Here is a 12,069-nt window from a genome sequence, read left to right on the forward strand (position 1 = left end):
AATGAATGTTCAATGAATAAAACTGTTTTCTCAGGGCATGTCATCACATTGAATCTCTACTCTGTATGCTGTGAGCAGACAGTGATTATTTTGGAGAAGGGAAAAATAAGAAGTGTGGAATTAGTAATGCAGATGCTGAAAGGCAAGTGGCATGACCAGGAGAAGAATGCCTCGAACGAATGCTACTTTGTTCTCATCCCCACTGGCACCTACACCCGAAGTAGAAGGCCAGAATAACCAAAGCCATTTGAACAGTAGTGTGCGAAACTGTCAGCTGACAAACAACACAAAACAAGTCACGCTATGTTATCTGTGGTCATGGTCTTCAGGGTTAGTCCAGGAACTCAAGACTTTACATTCTTTTGTCTTTATTTGTTTATTTTAATTAAACATGTAAAGGTTAATAAACAGACATAGTCCAGAGTTAGTAGGTTGGTATTATAACATTTATTAAAATAATGCTATGGGTTAATAGAAACAGCAAAGAACCAAAGAATTAAAATGCAAGCTATGTAAAATCCCAACTAAAACCCAAAAGTGTCTAATTAATGTATTCATTCATCAGCTAACTAAAAGCCCAAGAAAGACAAGACACCCAATATAATAAAGTACTGCAAAACAATTGGCAATTTTCAGTTATCAAAATTGTGGATTCTGCATTTTGTATCCTTTTCTCAATCAAGAAAAAAATTCTTTTTGAATGTTATATAACATACATATAAAACAAGATAGAAAAATACATTATAAACTTGTAACAATGGCTGTAAATACATTATCTTACATGTTTCTCATAGGCAATAGGTTGGTTATGGTACATATAGAGCATGAAAACTACTAAGATAATAAAGAAGACAAAAATACATGTCAGCTGTACATTAACATACCAGCGACACTCCCATCTACCCACACTAAAAATTACATAATACTGTCAGAAAAAAGTCTTAAAAACTACATACTTTAATAAGAAATAAATTCAAAAAGAATGATAATACTGAGAACCAAGGCATTCAGATTTCAAAAGTCATGCTTCTTTTAAGTTGATCCAAAATTTTGTCAACTAAGTTTTTAAAAGTTTGTTCAGAGCCAACATTACTCATGTCACACTTTTATTATTTCATACGTTTACTTTCTTCCCCATAAAAGACCTTTGATAAACATCTAAAATGTCCAGGTTTAACATTGTTGAGATGAAGCTGGATCAAATACTGGTATCATTTTAACTATCACCTCAAGTGTTTGAGTGTCGCAATTTATTCAACCAACCAAACAAAATTAAAATCAAAATGGCAAGGCATATATTGTAAATAAATCAAAACAATGGCATGTGTAACAGAAAGAGCAGTGGCACATTAAACCAAAACTAGCTGAATATAAAACAACAACTGTCTATTGCATAGTAAATAAACTGAAAACGGTTCCAAGTGAGACAGACAGCTGATGGAGAGGTCACCATGAAGGTGCCAACTGAGTTTCCTGCTGACCTTGACTATGAAGCTGTGAAGGTATGGAAGAGGGAACGAGCTGATGAGCTGGGAGTCCACTGTCACTTGAGATTTGCCACGTCTGGTACTGAGCAGTTAATGATTTCCTCAAGTGTTTACATGTAGCCTTTAAATGCAAATTGTTTCAACTATAAAACTGCACTTCGTGAGAAATTGGAAGCTTAAACTGAAATATAGTTCAGTATTCATATGCACAATGATGCTACTTTTTCACATTCTTTTGAAGTTAAAAAAGGTGGCAAAAAGGGCATATGTGGGAAGAAGGAGGGAGATTGCTAAAGCCAGCAGAAGATGGACTTTGACTATGCCAGCTATCTGTATGCTATAAACAAGTCTCATTAAATTTGGGTCATTTAAAAACACTATTTTTTCCAGAATGAAAGTCACAAAAAAAATTCATTTTTGTGAAAAAGTTTGCTAAGTAGACTATTATCTCCATTACGAAAAAAATCCAATGCATCTCTCATCTCCAAATACAATAAGCTTAATTTTGCCTGTAAACTGGTGTTCAGATCTCACATAATTTTTCAGAATTCTTTAGGTTAACATTGAAGTTTGTAACAACCAAAAATACTCAATTATGATATGTTTTTAAAAAAACTTACTAGGTCAGATATTAGAAAAGTTATTCAATTTTTTTTCACAGTATCAGATTTGGCAAATTTGCATCAAGGTAACGTGGCACAAATCATACAATTCAAACCCTCAACTCATTTGTCCCCCTCTCATCTTCTTTCACATACTGGGCGACTGAGTAACATGCATTTACTTTTATTTTGAGGGAGGAGCTGATCTTACAAGACACTTGACTAAATGACCATGAAGGAAAATAAGGCACTTTCTTTTCTTTAGACTTATTCCAATACTTAAAAAATAAAAAAGAAAGACAAAAAGGCTCTTTTGGTCTTTTGTTTCTTGACAACCACCAGAAAAAATCATTTAATGAAATAAAGGGTTTCTTTGTTCTTTTTCTTTTTTTATAACACTTGAAAGTATAAAATGCTACATTTCCAAAAATATATATATTTTTTCTGCACCAGCACCCTTGTATAGTAAAAGTATCTACTTTTTGTTCATTTGTTTCAATGCACTACACTTTATCTACAATTTCATTACATGTATACAGCAAATAGGCAAGCATGGCTTTTACATCCTTAATGATTTTTTTCTATACAGGGAGGTTTAAAAAAAATACTTGAACAGTTTGCCCAGTAATGTGACACATAATGCATGTACCTTGTTCTCAAAAAATTTTTTAAGGAGGTGTAAAATAAAGGTTCTGTAATTTTAACTCAGATATCCATCTTTTAAAAAATAGTGTTGCAGTTTTGTTCTTTGCATTACTTTTCAAAACTTCTTGTTAAGTTTTTCTTTCATGGCACAGTCCTCTAATACTTCAAATTTGGCAGGCAATATAAAAAAGGCTGCAACTTCTGCCCTTTGAGGGCACTGTAGTGACTGAACAGTATATCAAATTTTGAATACTTTTTGAATCACTTCACCAATGACTTCCCTGACCAAAGGTTCATGCATGATGCATCATCACACAGTACATTCAGAGAGAGCTTGACTTCGCTATGAGAAGAAAAGGTTCCTAGAAGTCTCTCACAGTAACTGCCTCTGTCACTGAGTAGTTAAGGGCCATCTGTCTCCCTTCTTAAGGAGGCCTTCTTACCGTTCGCTTGGGGTGGGACATTGAAAGATGATCAGTGCTGTGGGATGAATTGGGCCTTATTGCTTTACTACTATTCAGTGCAGGTTCTAGAACCACTTTCACCCAAACGGGGGGGAAAAGCTGAGTTGGAGGACAACAATTTCTTTGTCTTTTGTTTGGTTAGATGGTAAGACGAACGGACAAGTGCCTCAGCTCGCTGCACTGACGACAGGCAAGCAAAGGCGATTACCAGTTAACTGATCAGCAGGCAGGCATGGTCAGGTCATCATTGGGTGAAGAGTTCAGAGGTCAGAAGGTCATAGGTTAGTTGCCGGTGGCGGCTGGGTGGTTAGAAACAAAAAACAAAACAAAAAAAAGAAAAGAAAAGATAGAGAAGAGATTAGTTTCAGCTAGTGACGGCTTAATGACAACATGAAAAACTAATCACAACTAATAAAAAAAAAAAAGCATGTTTAATTCTGACAAACTGATTGACACCATCTACAGAATACAATAAAAATCATGACAATTCATATCATGATTTGAACAAATGAAGAGGAGCCCACTCCCACAAAAGAAAAAAAATTGGTTAACAGAAAAAATAGAAATAAAATACAACTAACAACTAATAGTTAGTAGCAGTCAATGAAAGAAATTGGAAAACAATGATGAATAGGTTTGATATACAGAATTTTGAACAGTCAGTGCAGTTATCAGTATCTGACTGCTATTAAGCATTAGTATTCTCTCAGATGCAAGCATTAAAGCAACTATTAATGATGGATGTGATTATTAATAACTGATGATTAACAGAAATGAATCTAAAGAAATTTAAATTTCTATGAGCAATTTGGTTCAACATAAACTCTGGGCCAAACAAAGTTTCTTTTGTTCAATAAATGTTTATTGCTTTTTCAATTATTCTATTTACAAACAACATGGAGTTTCTTGGCCTCATGATACAAAGCAATACTGTAGTCTAGCAGTGTAGGCAACATCATGGGAACTAGAAAAAGGCCAGGCCTTCTGCACTGGCCAACAATTTCCAGTTGAAAATACTATTTTACACATATAGAACACTTATAAAATGCACTTGCATGTAAACACTGTAAAATCCTGCCATTTAAAATTCTATACCTCAAAGAGCTCTACGTACATCAAAAAATAGAAGAAATTTCTAATTGATACCAATAAGGCATTTTAAGTCTACAAACAGCTTTCTTTATTCAATTTCAAAGCTAATACTCTGCAAATACAATAAAATCTGACATTTCATATACATTCCTGCTTTATATTTTTATATTTTAAAAGAAGCCACCTGTAAATACTATTTTCTTTTGCAAAATAACAAAAAGAACAAAAAAAAGTTTTTGTTTTTTTTTTGTTTTTTTTTTTTAAATTACAGTAAAACAAAGTAGTTCTCAAGTGGAAAAGTTATCATTCCCAATGTCCTTGAGTTGTTCCTTCCTTAACCAACCTCTGTCACATTCTGCTTCACCAAACTTGGTCCACTTAACAGTAGTATGATTTTTAAGACTCATATTCAACAGCTTAATTATTTCTACTATATTCTGAGGTTTGATAGAATTTTCTGTACTGTTGCCATTGTGACTAAGGCAGAGGAGATATGAATGAAAAGATACTCAGTGCAAAGTTAAGATTCTGTGCCACTTCATAAATTGAAACCCAGCAGGCATAAAGTTCACAGAGTTTAAATGATCTCTATGATGGACTGATTTACCTTCATATGAGAAAAATGTTTCTACTATAGTCTATCATTTAGGATAGTTTATAAATACTACAAAAATATGGTATCATCATTGTGACCAAATCTTCCCTGAATGTCTTAAAAAGTAGAATTTTATTTAATATTTTCAGAACTTGTCTTCCAAAAATCAAAGGAGAAAATAAATATTTAATATGATGCAGTCACACTACTTCTTCGCAGGTATTCCAAAATATGAATTTTAAAGCATTTTAAATATTACTTAAAATTCTGATTAAAATGGTTTAAGCTTATCCAAATTATGTAAGTAATGGTTTTTGTAAAATCATTATTCAGAAAAATTTCTGATTGTGGGGGCTGTGGAGTAGAAAAACAAAGCAAACTACCATTTATATATACCAGTACACCTAAAATATATCCTCTGCCAAGTCCTGGTCTCATACAGTACACACAGGTATGTCAACTGTGCAAAACCATTTATATAGTTCATTACAACTAAAAAGTCACTTGGTCTTAAAGGCTTTAAATTTAGTTTTGAAATATTTATAGAGGTGGGTTTATTTTTAGTAAAGAACTAGATATTTGTCTATCACATAGTATTCTAAATGATCATTTAGAATTACATGGTTATATGTTCAAGGGCTGAGTTTTCTTTCATCCAAAATGCTTATAATAAGTTCTCTTCAAAATACTTTTAAAAATAAAAAAAACCTCAAAAATAGAGAAAACAGTAGTATAATAAAATAATTTAAGTGAAGGCTTCAGACATCTCCCTTAGACCCAAAGAGTGCACATAGTGATAGTAAGAATGAATGAATATTGTTACTATTTAAAAAAAAAAAAAAAAAAAAGGCATTTCGGTTTGCTGACATTGCATTTTGAAAGTAGCAAAATTAATCAAAATACACATCACTACAAAAGAGCCATGCATGGAATGTGTTGTTGTTTTCCAAATACTTAATAAAATCTTCCCTCGAATATTTTCAACTATCTGAAGGCATTGGAGTAATAAATAAACCAATAATTACTGTGTTAAAATTAAGACAAGTCTCTGAAAGAAGGGCATACAGGGATAGAAAAATCTTAAATGAAAATACTTCTTTAAAAAGGAGCACTATTTTCATAGATCATCACTGAACTTGGAGTCTACTACTCAGAGTTCATTGAAAAATCACTACAAATTATATTCATTAAAAGTTTATAAGGGTCTCTCATTATTGTGATGCTAGATGTCATCAAGGTCACTGGAAAAATCTTTTATTTCTAATGTGGACAACAACTGTGTCCAGTATTTATCATTAGTACTCCAGGTAACCATGAAGCACTAGGTAGATCAACCCAGCCTTGGGCCCTGGAGATACTATTGCAGCAGTTGGGTGAGGAGTTCTGTTTGGTATGACAGGGGTCTATATTTGTCTGATCAAATTGATAGAGGATGTACAAATGGAGTATAAATTCATCACTTTCTCCTAATAATATTAAGAGTCTTTAACCCATTTAATTAGTAATAAATGTATTCTAACAGAAGAGTTCTGAAGTTGCTTTTCAACCATGCTTGGGTTTCCCTATCTTTTGATGAAAAAACAAAAACCATTCAATGTCAATAAACCGAAAATATCACTTCTCCATAAGCATAAATAATTTATAAAAGGGTCCAAGGGCAAATATAGGACACAAATTACAAATGTTCAAAGGAGAAAAATGAAGACTTATTTTCCAGTCACAGGTCAGTCCAAAAGGATATCCAAAAGCTGGATCTCACACACCACAGAACTTGAGGACATCATCTACCTTCAAATAATATTTTAGCAGCAAATGACAAAAATCAAAGGATCCATTTTGGCAAGAAAATGTAAGAATAAGAGGGAGCTGATTTTCTAATTTATTAAAAAAAAAATCCAACTACATGAAAGTTATCTTCACAGTCCTGACTTTGTTGATTTCAGCTAAGTACTTGACATGTATACCCTCATGTTTATACAGTGGCTCAAGTGTTTTATTACAAAGATAAATGGAAACTAAATCTTCAGTTTTCTCCAAAAGTACACAGGAGGCATATATTCCTTTACTTCTCTCATTAAAGCACCATCCATTCAATTCATTTTGCAATACCAACCCAAAATTTCAGAATGATTAAAAGGTAAATTTTAGCAAAAGTTATTAATGAAAAATAGTTAAGGCAAAATAAAAATTTAATAGTTCCCCAAATTGACTAATTTATGTTTTAGTAGAAATAAATCATAGTAATAGGAATAGAAGATTTAATAAGTTAAAATACAAAGGGAGAAAAAAAAAAGAAAAAACAGAAAAAGAAAACAAAAAACCCAACCCTTAAATTTGTCAATTATTATAAATGAATTTAGAAAAGGAAAAGAAACAGTGTACAGGTAAGCAGTTACATTTTTCTATCAGGTGTGGTGTTGCAAATTTTATGGACATCCAACGCATTTCTTATAAACAAGAACTGCAGAACTAAACTAACCTCGGTCTGCGGTCACAATCCTTTGGTAAGGATGGACACGCATATCGTGCCTTCGAACTTTAGTAGCCACCGCACCTAGTTAAATTGCAATTACCAAGACAAAGTTAGAAAACATACAGAAGGGGAAAAAAACATTAACAGCAGGTTTATCAAAATGGATTTCTTTCAAATGTTCATTTACTACAAAAGTTTGTTTTAAGAAACACGTTAAGGCACAGTAGTTTTAAAATTAACCATTATATGTCACATATATATGCATCTATTAATATTGCATTCATTTCAAACATGTTGGCCTTAACCTATTTTATCCATTCATTTACAATCCCCAAGTTACAGTATTTCGTGAACTCTATTAGATCCAAACATATTTGAGCTTTACTAGTCACATATTCACTGAAGTGCCTTTCTTGCAGCAAGACTACTTAAATAATGCCATGTTTAATACTGACAATTATTTGCTAACCTTAAGACCACTTCCAGAGTTTATTATTTAAAAAGGTTTAAAAGCAATTCTTAAAGCCTACAGATTGTGGTTTAAAACTTTGAGTCAATAAGTATGAACTGCAATGAATTAGGTGATTAGTAAAGCAAACAGTATAGTACACTTAGCAGTCAGTACACTACTATACACTCCTTTATAAATTACCATTACTTTGTCATATTACAGACTAAACCAAATTAATAACATGGTTTTACTTTATATCTATGTGCAAAAAGTGCAAGTAAGCCACTGACTGCTAGGCTAAGCTTTTTCCCCGGAGGCTGCTGAGACTAAGCATTTGTTAAATTCAGATCTGATGAGGGTTCAGTTAAGACCGATCTTGAATTCTTAGCCTTTCGCTGGGAAAGCCATACCTAAAGATAAAAGGAAGGGAATTAAAAATTAGTCATCAATGAAGATTTGATGCTAATACCAATCTCCTCACTACCACCAACACACATGTCTGCATCTGTTTTGAAAGGCACTGCTTATTTTAAAATCATTTAATGTGAGATTTGCTATATAGCATGCATGTTATCTGTGTGCAAATTTATTGTAACTTGGTAATTTATAATAATCCCCTCTATTCTCCTAGGGGTCAATATCATGTTTTACTGCTTAGGTAGCAAAGCAATAAATAACACTGATTATGATAGCCCCCTCCCAATTTGGTGCATGTTATTAATCACCTTATGAATACCAAATAAGTATCTCCGTTTTTGATCTTAATTTTGCCAGTCTAATAAGTGGGTCTTAACAATGAAAAATTTCCCAATGGAAACAAAAGCATGTTAGTTTATAATAAGAAACAAAGTTTACAGCAGTGCCTCTTGCTGTTTCTAAGCAGTAAACTGGTCCATCACCCCCTTTTTCATCTTGGATAAACTAATTGTATACAAGTGTAATACTACATGGCAAAAGTAGGGAGATCTTGGACTCTAAAGTCCTGGAACAGTAGCTGGTGGCTAAGAGCCTCAGCCCTACAGAAAATTAAGGGTCCTAACTCCTCGGGAACAGATGCTGTGGGTGCAGCAGAGAGGATTTCTAGGGGGAAGGAGCATGCATGGGGCCACAGGAGAAAGTATTAATAGAAAGGAAAACTTAAATAAGGTTACAGGTTACATGTTATTTCAAAAATGTTCAAGAAATGTGCAACAGAAACAAGCCTCTCATCAATATTCTGTGGTATACTTCTGACCTGTAATTACTTTATACAATGATTTAGACAGAAAACATGTACAATAAAATGTATTTGTTCATAAAACAAAAGGCACCTGAGTGCATGCACACACACAGATAACATACAGAGCATTGTGACTTTCTTTAATTGAACAATGAATTTTCGAGCTTAAATCTTAATATCCGGGTTCATTAAAGATTTTCAAATTTTTATAAATCAATATTAATGCTTGGGGAAAATAAACTTTAAAAGAACAAAGTCCTAAAAGTCAACAGCATGCATGCAGCACCAAGTCATATACAATTCAGGAAAGAAAGTGTTCAGATTCTGTCTGGTGAAACAAAAGGGCTGCGTGGAAACAGCTGTCCCACACTGACTGGTCGTGCTAGAACAGCTGCTGTGTTCTAGTCCTTCATCCAGCAAGTCAATGGGCTGAAATATCAGGCATGACTGGCATTTCAATCCACTCTATAAAAAAAAGGCATCAGTAATGTCTTTTTCGAGCACACCACTTTTTGTTCATGTTCATGTAAAAACCAAGCGTTTACAGTATGACCTTAATTTTTGCCTCCAGTGTGAATCTGAATTCAGTAACTGCATATTACTCATTATTCCAAACTGTACTGAAAACTGTCTCATGTTTCATCTTAGGACTTCAAAAGACAAAAAATTCAAAGTTCAGTTAAGATTGCAACCAATAATATGGTCTCATTTAAAGTGATCATAAATACTTAGCACCCAATAATATAAATTTCATAAAAATCTTAAAATACTTTCATGGGTAAGTTTAGAAGTTAACTAGCCATTAAAGAAACCCATGAGTCAAAAGAAATCTAACTCCAGAAGGAAGAGCTGATAAAGGCATTAGGACAATTGGGTGAAACCTAAATAAAACTCAAGAACAATTCTAGTATTGTCAGATGTGAAAGTTATTTTTTGTTTAAGATGTACATTGCAAATTTATCCAAACAAACGAATGAGTTATCAAGTGAATCTGAACAAACTTGGGTGCAGTTATTTAACAGGGGAACCCTTAAAAGGGGCAGAAACGCTTCTCTAAAACTGTTAAAATCATTTCTAAGTCTGGGTAACAAAATGTATGAAGAATATCACTGACCACCAGGGAGAAGAACTTACCTAAAACACCACTGGGTTCAATAGGGTACTCAAGGATTGATGTAGCTGGTGCCAACGTGTAAGGGTATTCATAGGGTGTGTAGATCAACCCAGCCTCAGGCCCTGGAGGGACTATTGCAGCAGTTGGGTGAGGAGTTCCGTTTGGCATGACAGCGGTCTGTATTTGTCTGATCAAAGGCATTATGGTAGGGCCAGCTGGCGTAGGAGTACGCAGGGCAGCTGGTGGGAGGACAGGCGCAGGCCCAGTTATGATCCTTGGAGCAGCCTGGGCTGTTGCTGCAAGAGAAAAGGCAAGGGCTGCTACAGTAAGCAAAGAAATTCAGGAAGAAGTACAGGGACAGCAGTATAAAATATGGGAAAATGAGAGAGGAGTAGGAAAAAGAAAGAAAAAAGCAGGAAAGAAGAAAAATAAAAGGAAATCATTAGTACATGCACTGATCACACAAAATGCCAAAGCACACCAATCAAACGCAATCAGCTTTCCCTTTCCCAATGTGATTAAGAACAAATGTGCAAAAATTAAAAGCCACTGTAAAAAAATGAATGAAATAAAATGTTATATTTAGTTTATATATTTGATATATCTGCTTTTTAAGATTTCTTGAAACTAAAGGTGCATGCAGAAGCACAAGAAAACATCTGAATTAAAAGATGTTACAAAAAAATTTATAATTTGGAGTCCACAGAAACAGTTTTGGTATATTTTGTAAGTGTAACTTCAGTTTCAAATTAAAAGAAAGAATAATTTTCATTGTATTAAGTCAGACCAGTAACCACTATAGGTATATCCTGAAGCATTGATAGTAAACTTCTTAGAAAAAAGAAACAATATAAAAAGATCCTAACTTCATGACATTAATGATATGCTCACATTCTCATGCATAAATTAAAGTCAATTACAAATTACCACTTGTAAAATAATTACACTTCTAAACTCAATGAGTCGCCTAGATGTTAGAAAGTTGGCAAGGACTTTAAAATTTATTTCTTAAAATCATTAGTAAATGAAAAATAATATTATGCTTATATGATGTGTGACCATTAGATTATCTCAAAATATAAATTTCATTTTAAATTTAAAAAAGAAATCCTCATAGCTTTTAAAATCATGCACAGATTTCTAAGAAGAAAAATAGAAGACTGGAAATAGTTATCACCACCCACTGATCTCTGTGAACTCACGTGTGAACTCAACAGGGAAAACACCGGAGGAGGGGGAACATGCAAGCAAAGGGACAGGAAAGTACTCAACAGAAGGGTCATTCATCCAGTAACACTTTAACTTCTAAAAAAGCTTTCAAAGTCTTGTATTGTGCATAAATACAACAAAATAAACTGGAGGCCTTGAAGCTGTACAGAACAGGAAATTTCTTGAATTTAGATATCAAAATGTCATCAGAAAAATAAAGAAGTATTTACAAACCTAAAGCTTCGATATGCTAGCATACAATAAAATCAAGAGAGGATAGTAATTCATGAAAGCATTAAAAATAGGACTGCTGCTCCCCTGTTCAATGACACAATTACTTCAATTCTTCAGTTTAATTGCTCATGTGTTATGCTGTGAAAAGAAGTCTGTAGACAAAACAACAGAGACAGCTACAACCATAGGTCTCAGTCTCATCCTTACGTGATTTAATGTTGGCATCTCTGTAGGTGCCATTCAGAATCGCAAGCTCCATCAGCTGCATCTTCTTCAGGCTGTCTTCTCCTTCTGCCTGTGTGTGGAAGAACACAAGAGCAGTAAGCATTTAGACTTTCCACAAACAACATAGCTAGATCTACACACAAGCCTTAAATCAGATACCATATAACTATAGTGACCTACTTCAATCAGGAGGAAACAAACAAAAACCTGGGACCTGGGAATCCTAAGGTTCTGACATTCTAAAGCCTATTTCCTCAGG

The 12,069-nt window shown here is 33.7% G+C and overlaps 1 protein-coding gene across 7 annotated transcripts in view; it reads right to left on the reverse strand.

The window, feature by feature from the left end:
- Positions 1 to 428: 428 nt before the first annotated feature.
- Positions 429 to 12,069, reverse strand: part of Qki (QKI, KH domain containing RNA binding) — a 133,572-nt gene continuing 121,931 nt past the window's right edge. Inside the window, exons 5-8 of one of the 7 annotated variants that reach the window (XR_013424694.1) lie at positions 11,793 to 11,880; positions 10,163 to 10,462; positions 7,365 to 8,219; positions 429 to 3,497 (exon numbers count right to left, since the gene is read on the reverse strand). Coding sequence is in view for 6 of the 7 variants with exons in the window: in XM_078018766.1 (XP_077874892.1) it covers positions 3,481 to 3,497; positions 7,365 to 7,439; positions 10,163 to 10,462; positions 11,793 to 11,880 (480 nt within the window). In the remaining variant the exon portion in view is untranslated. Of the gene's footprint in view, positions 3,498 to 4,038; positions 8,220 to 8,574; positions 9,494 to 10,162; positions 10,463 to 11,792; positions 11,881 to 12,069 lie in introns of those variants that run through there. The other 6 variants (XM_078018769.1, XM_078018768.1, XM_078018766.1 and 3 more) reach the window with 6 other exon arrangements.

This window comes from Ictidomys tridecemlineatus, chromosome 8 (genome assembly GCF_052094955.1).
Source record: "Ictidomys tridecemlineatus isolate mIctTri1 chromosome 8, mIctTri1.hap1, whole genome shotgun sequence".
NCBI classification, from domain to species: domain Eukaryota; kingdom Metazoa; phylum Chordata; class Mammalia; order Rodentia; family Sciuridae; genus Ictidomys; species Ictidomys tridecemlineatus.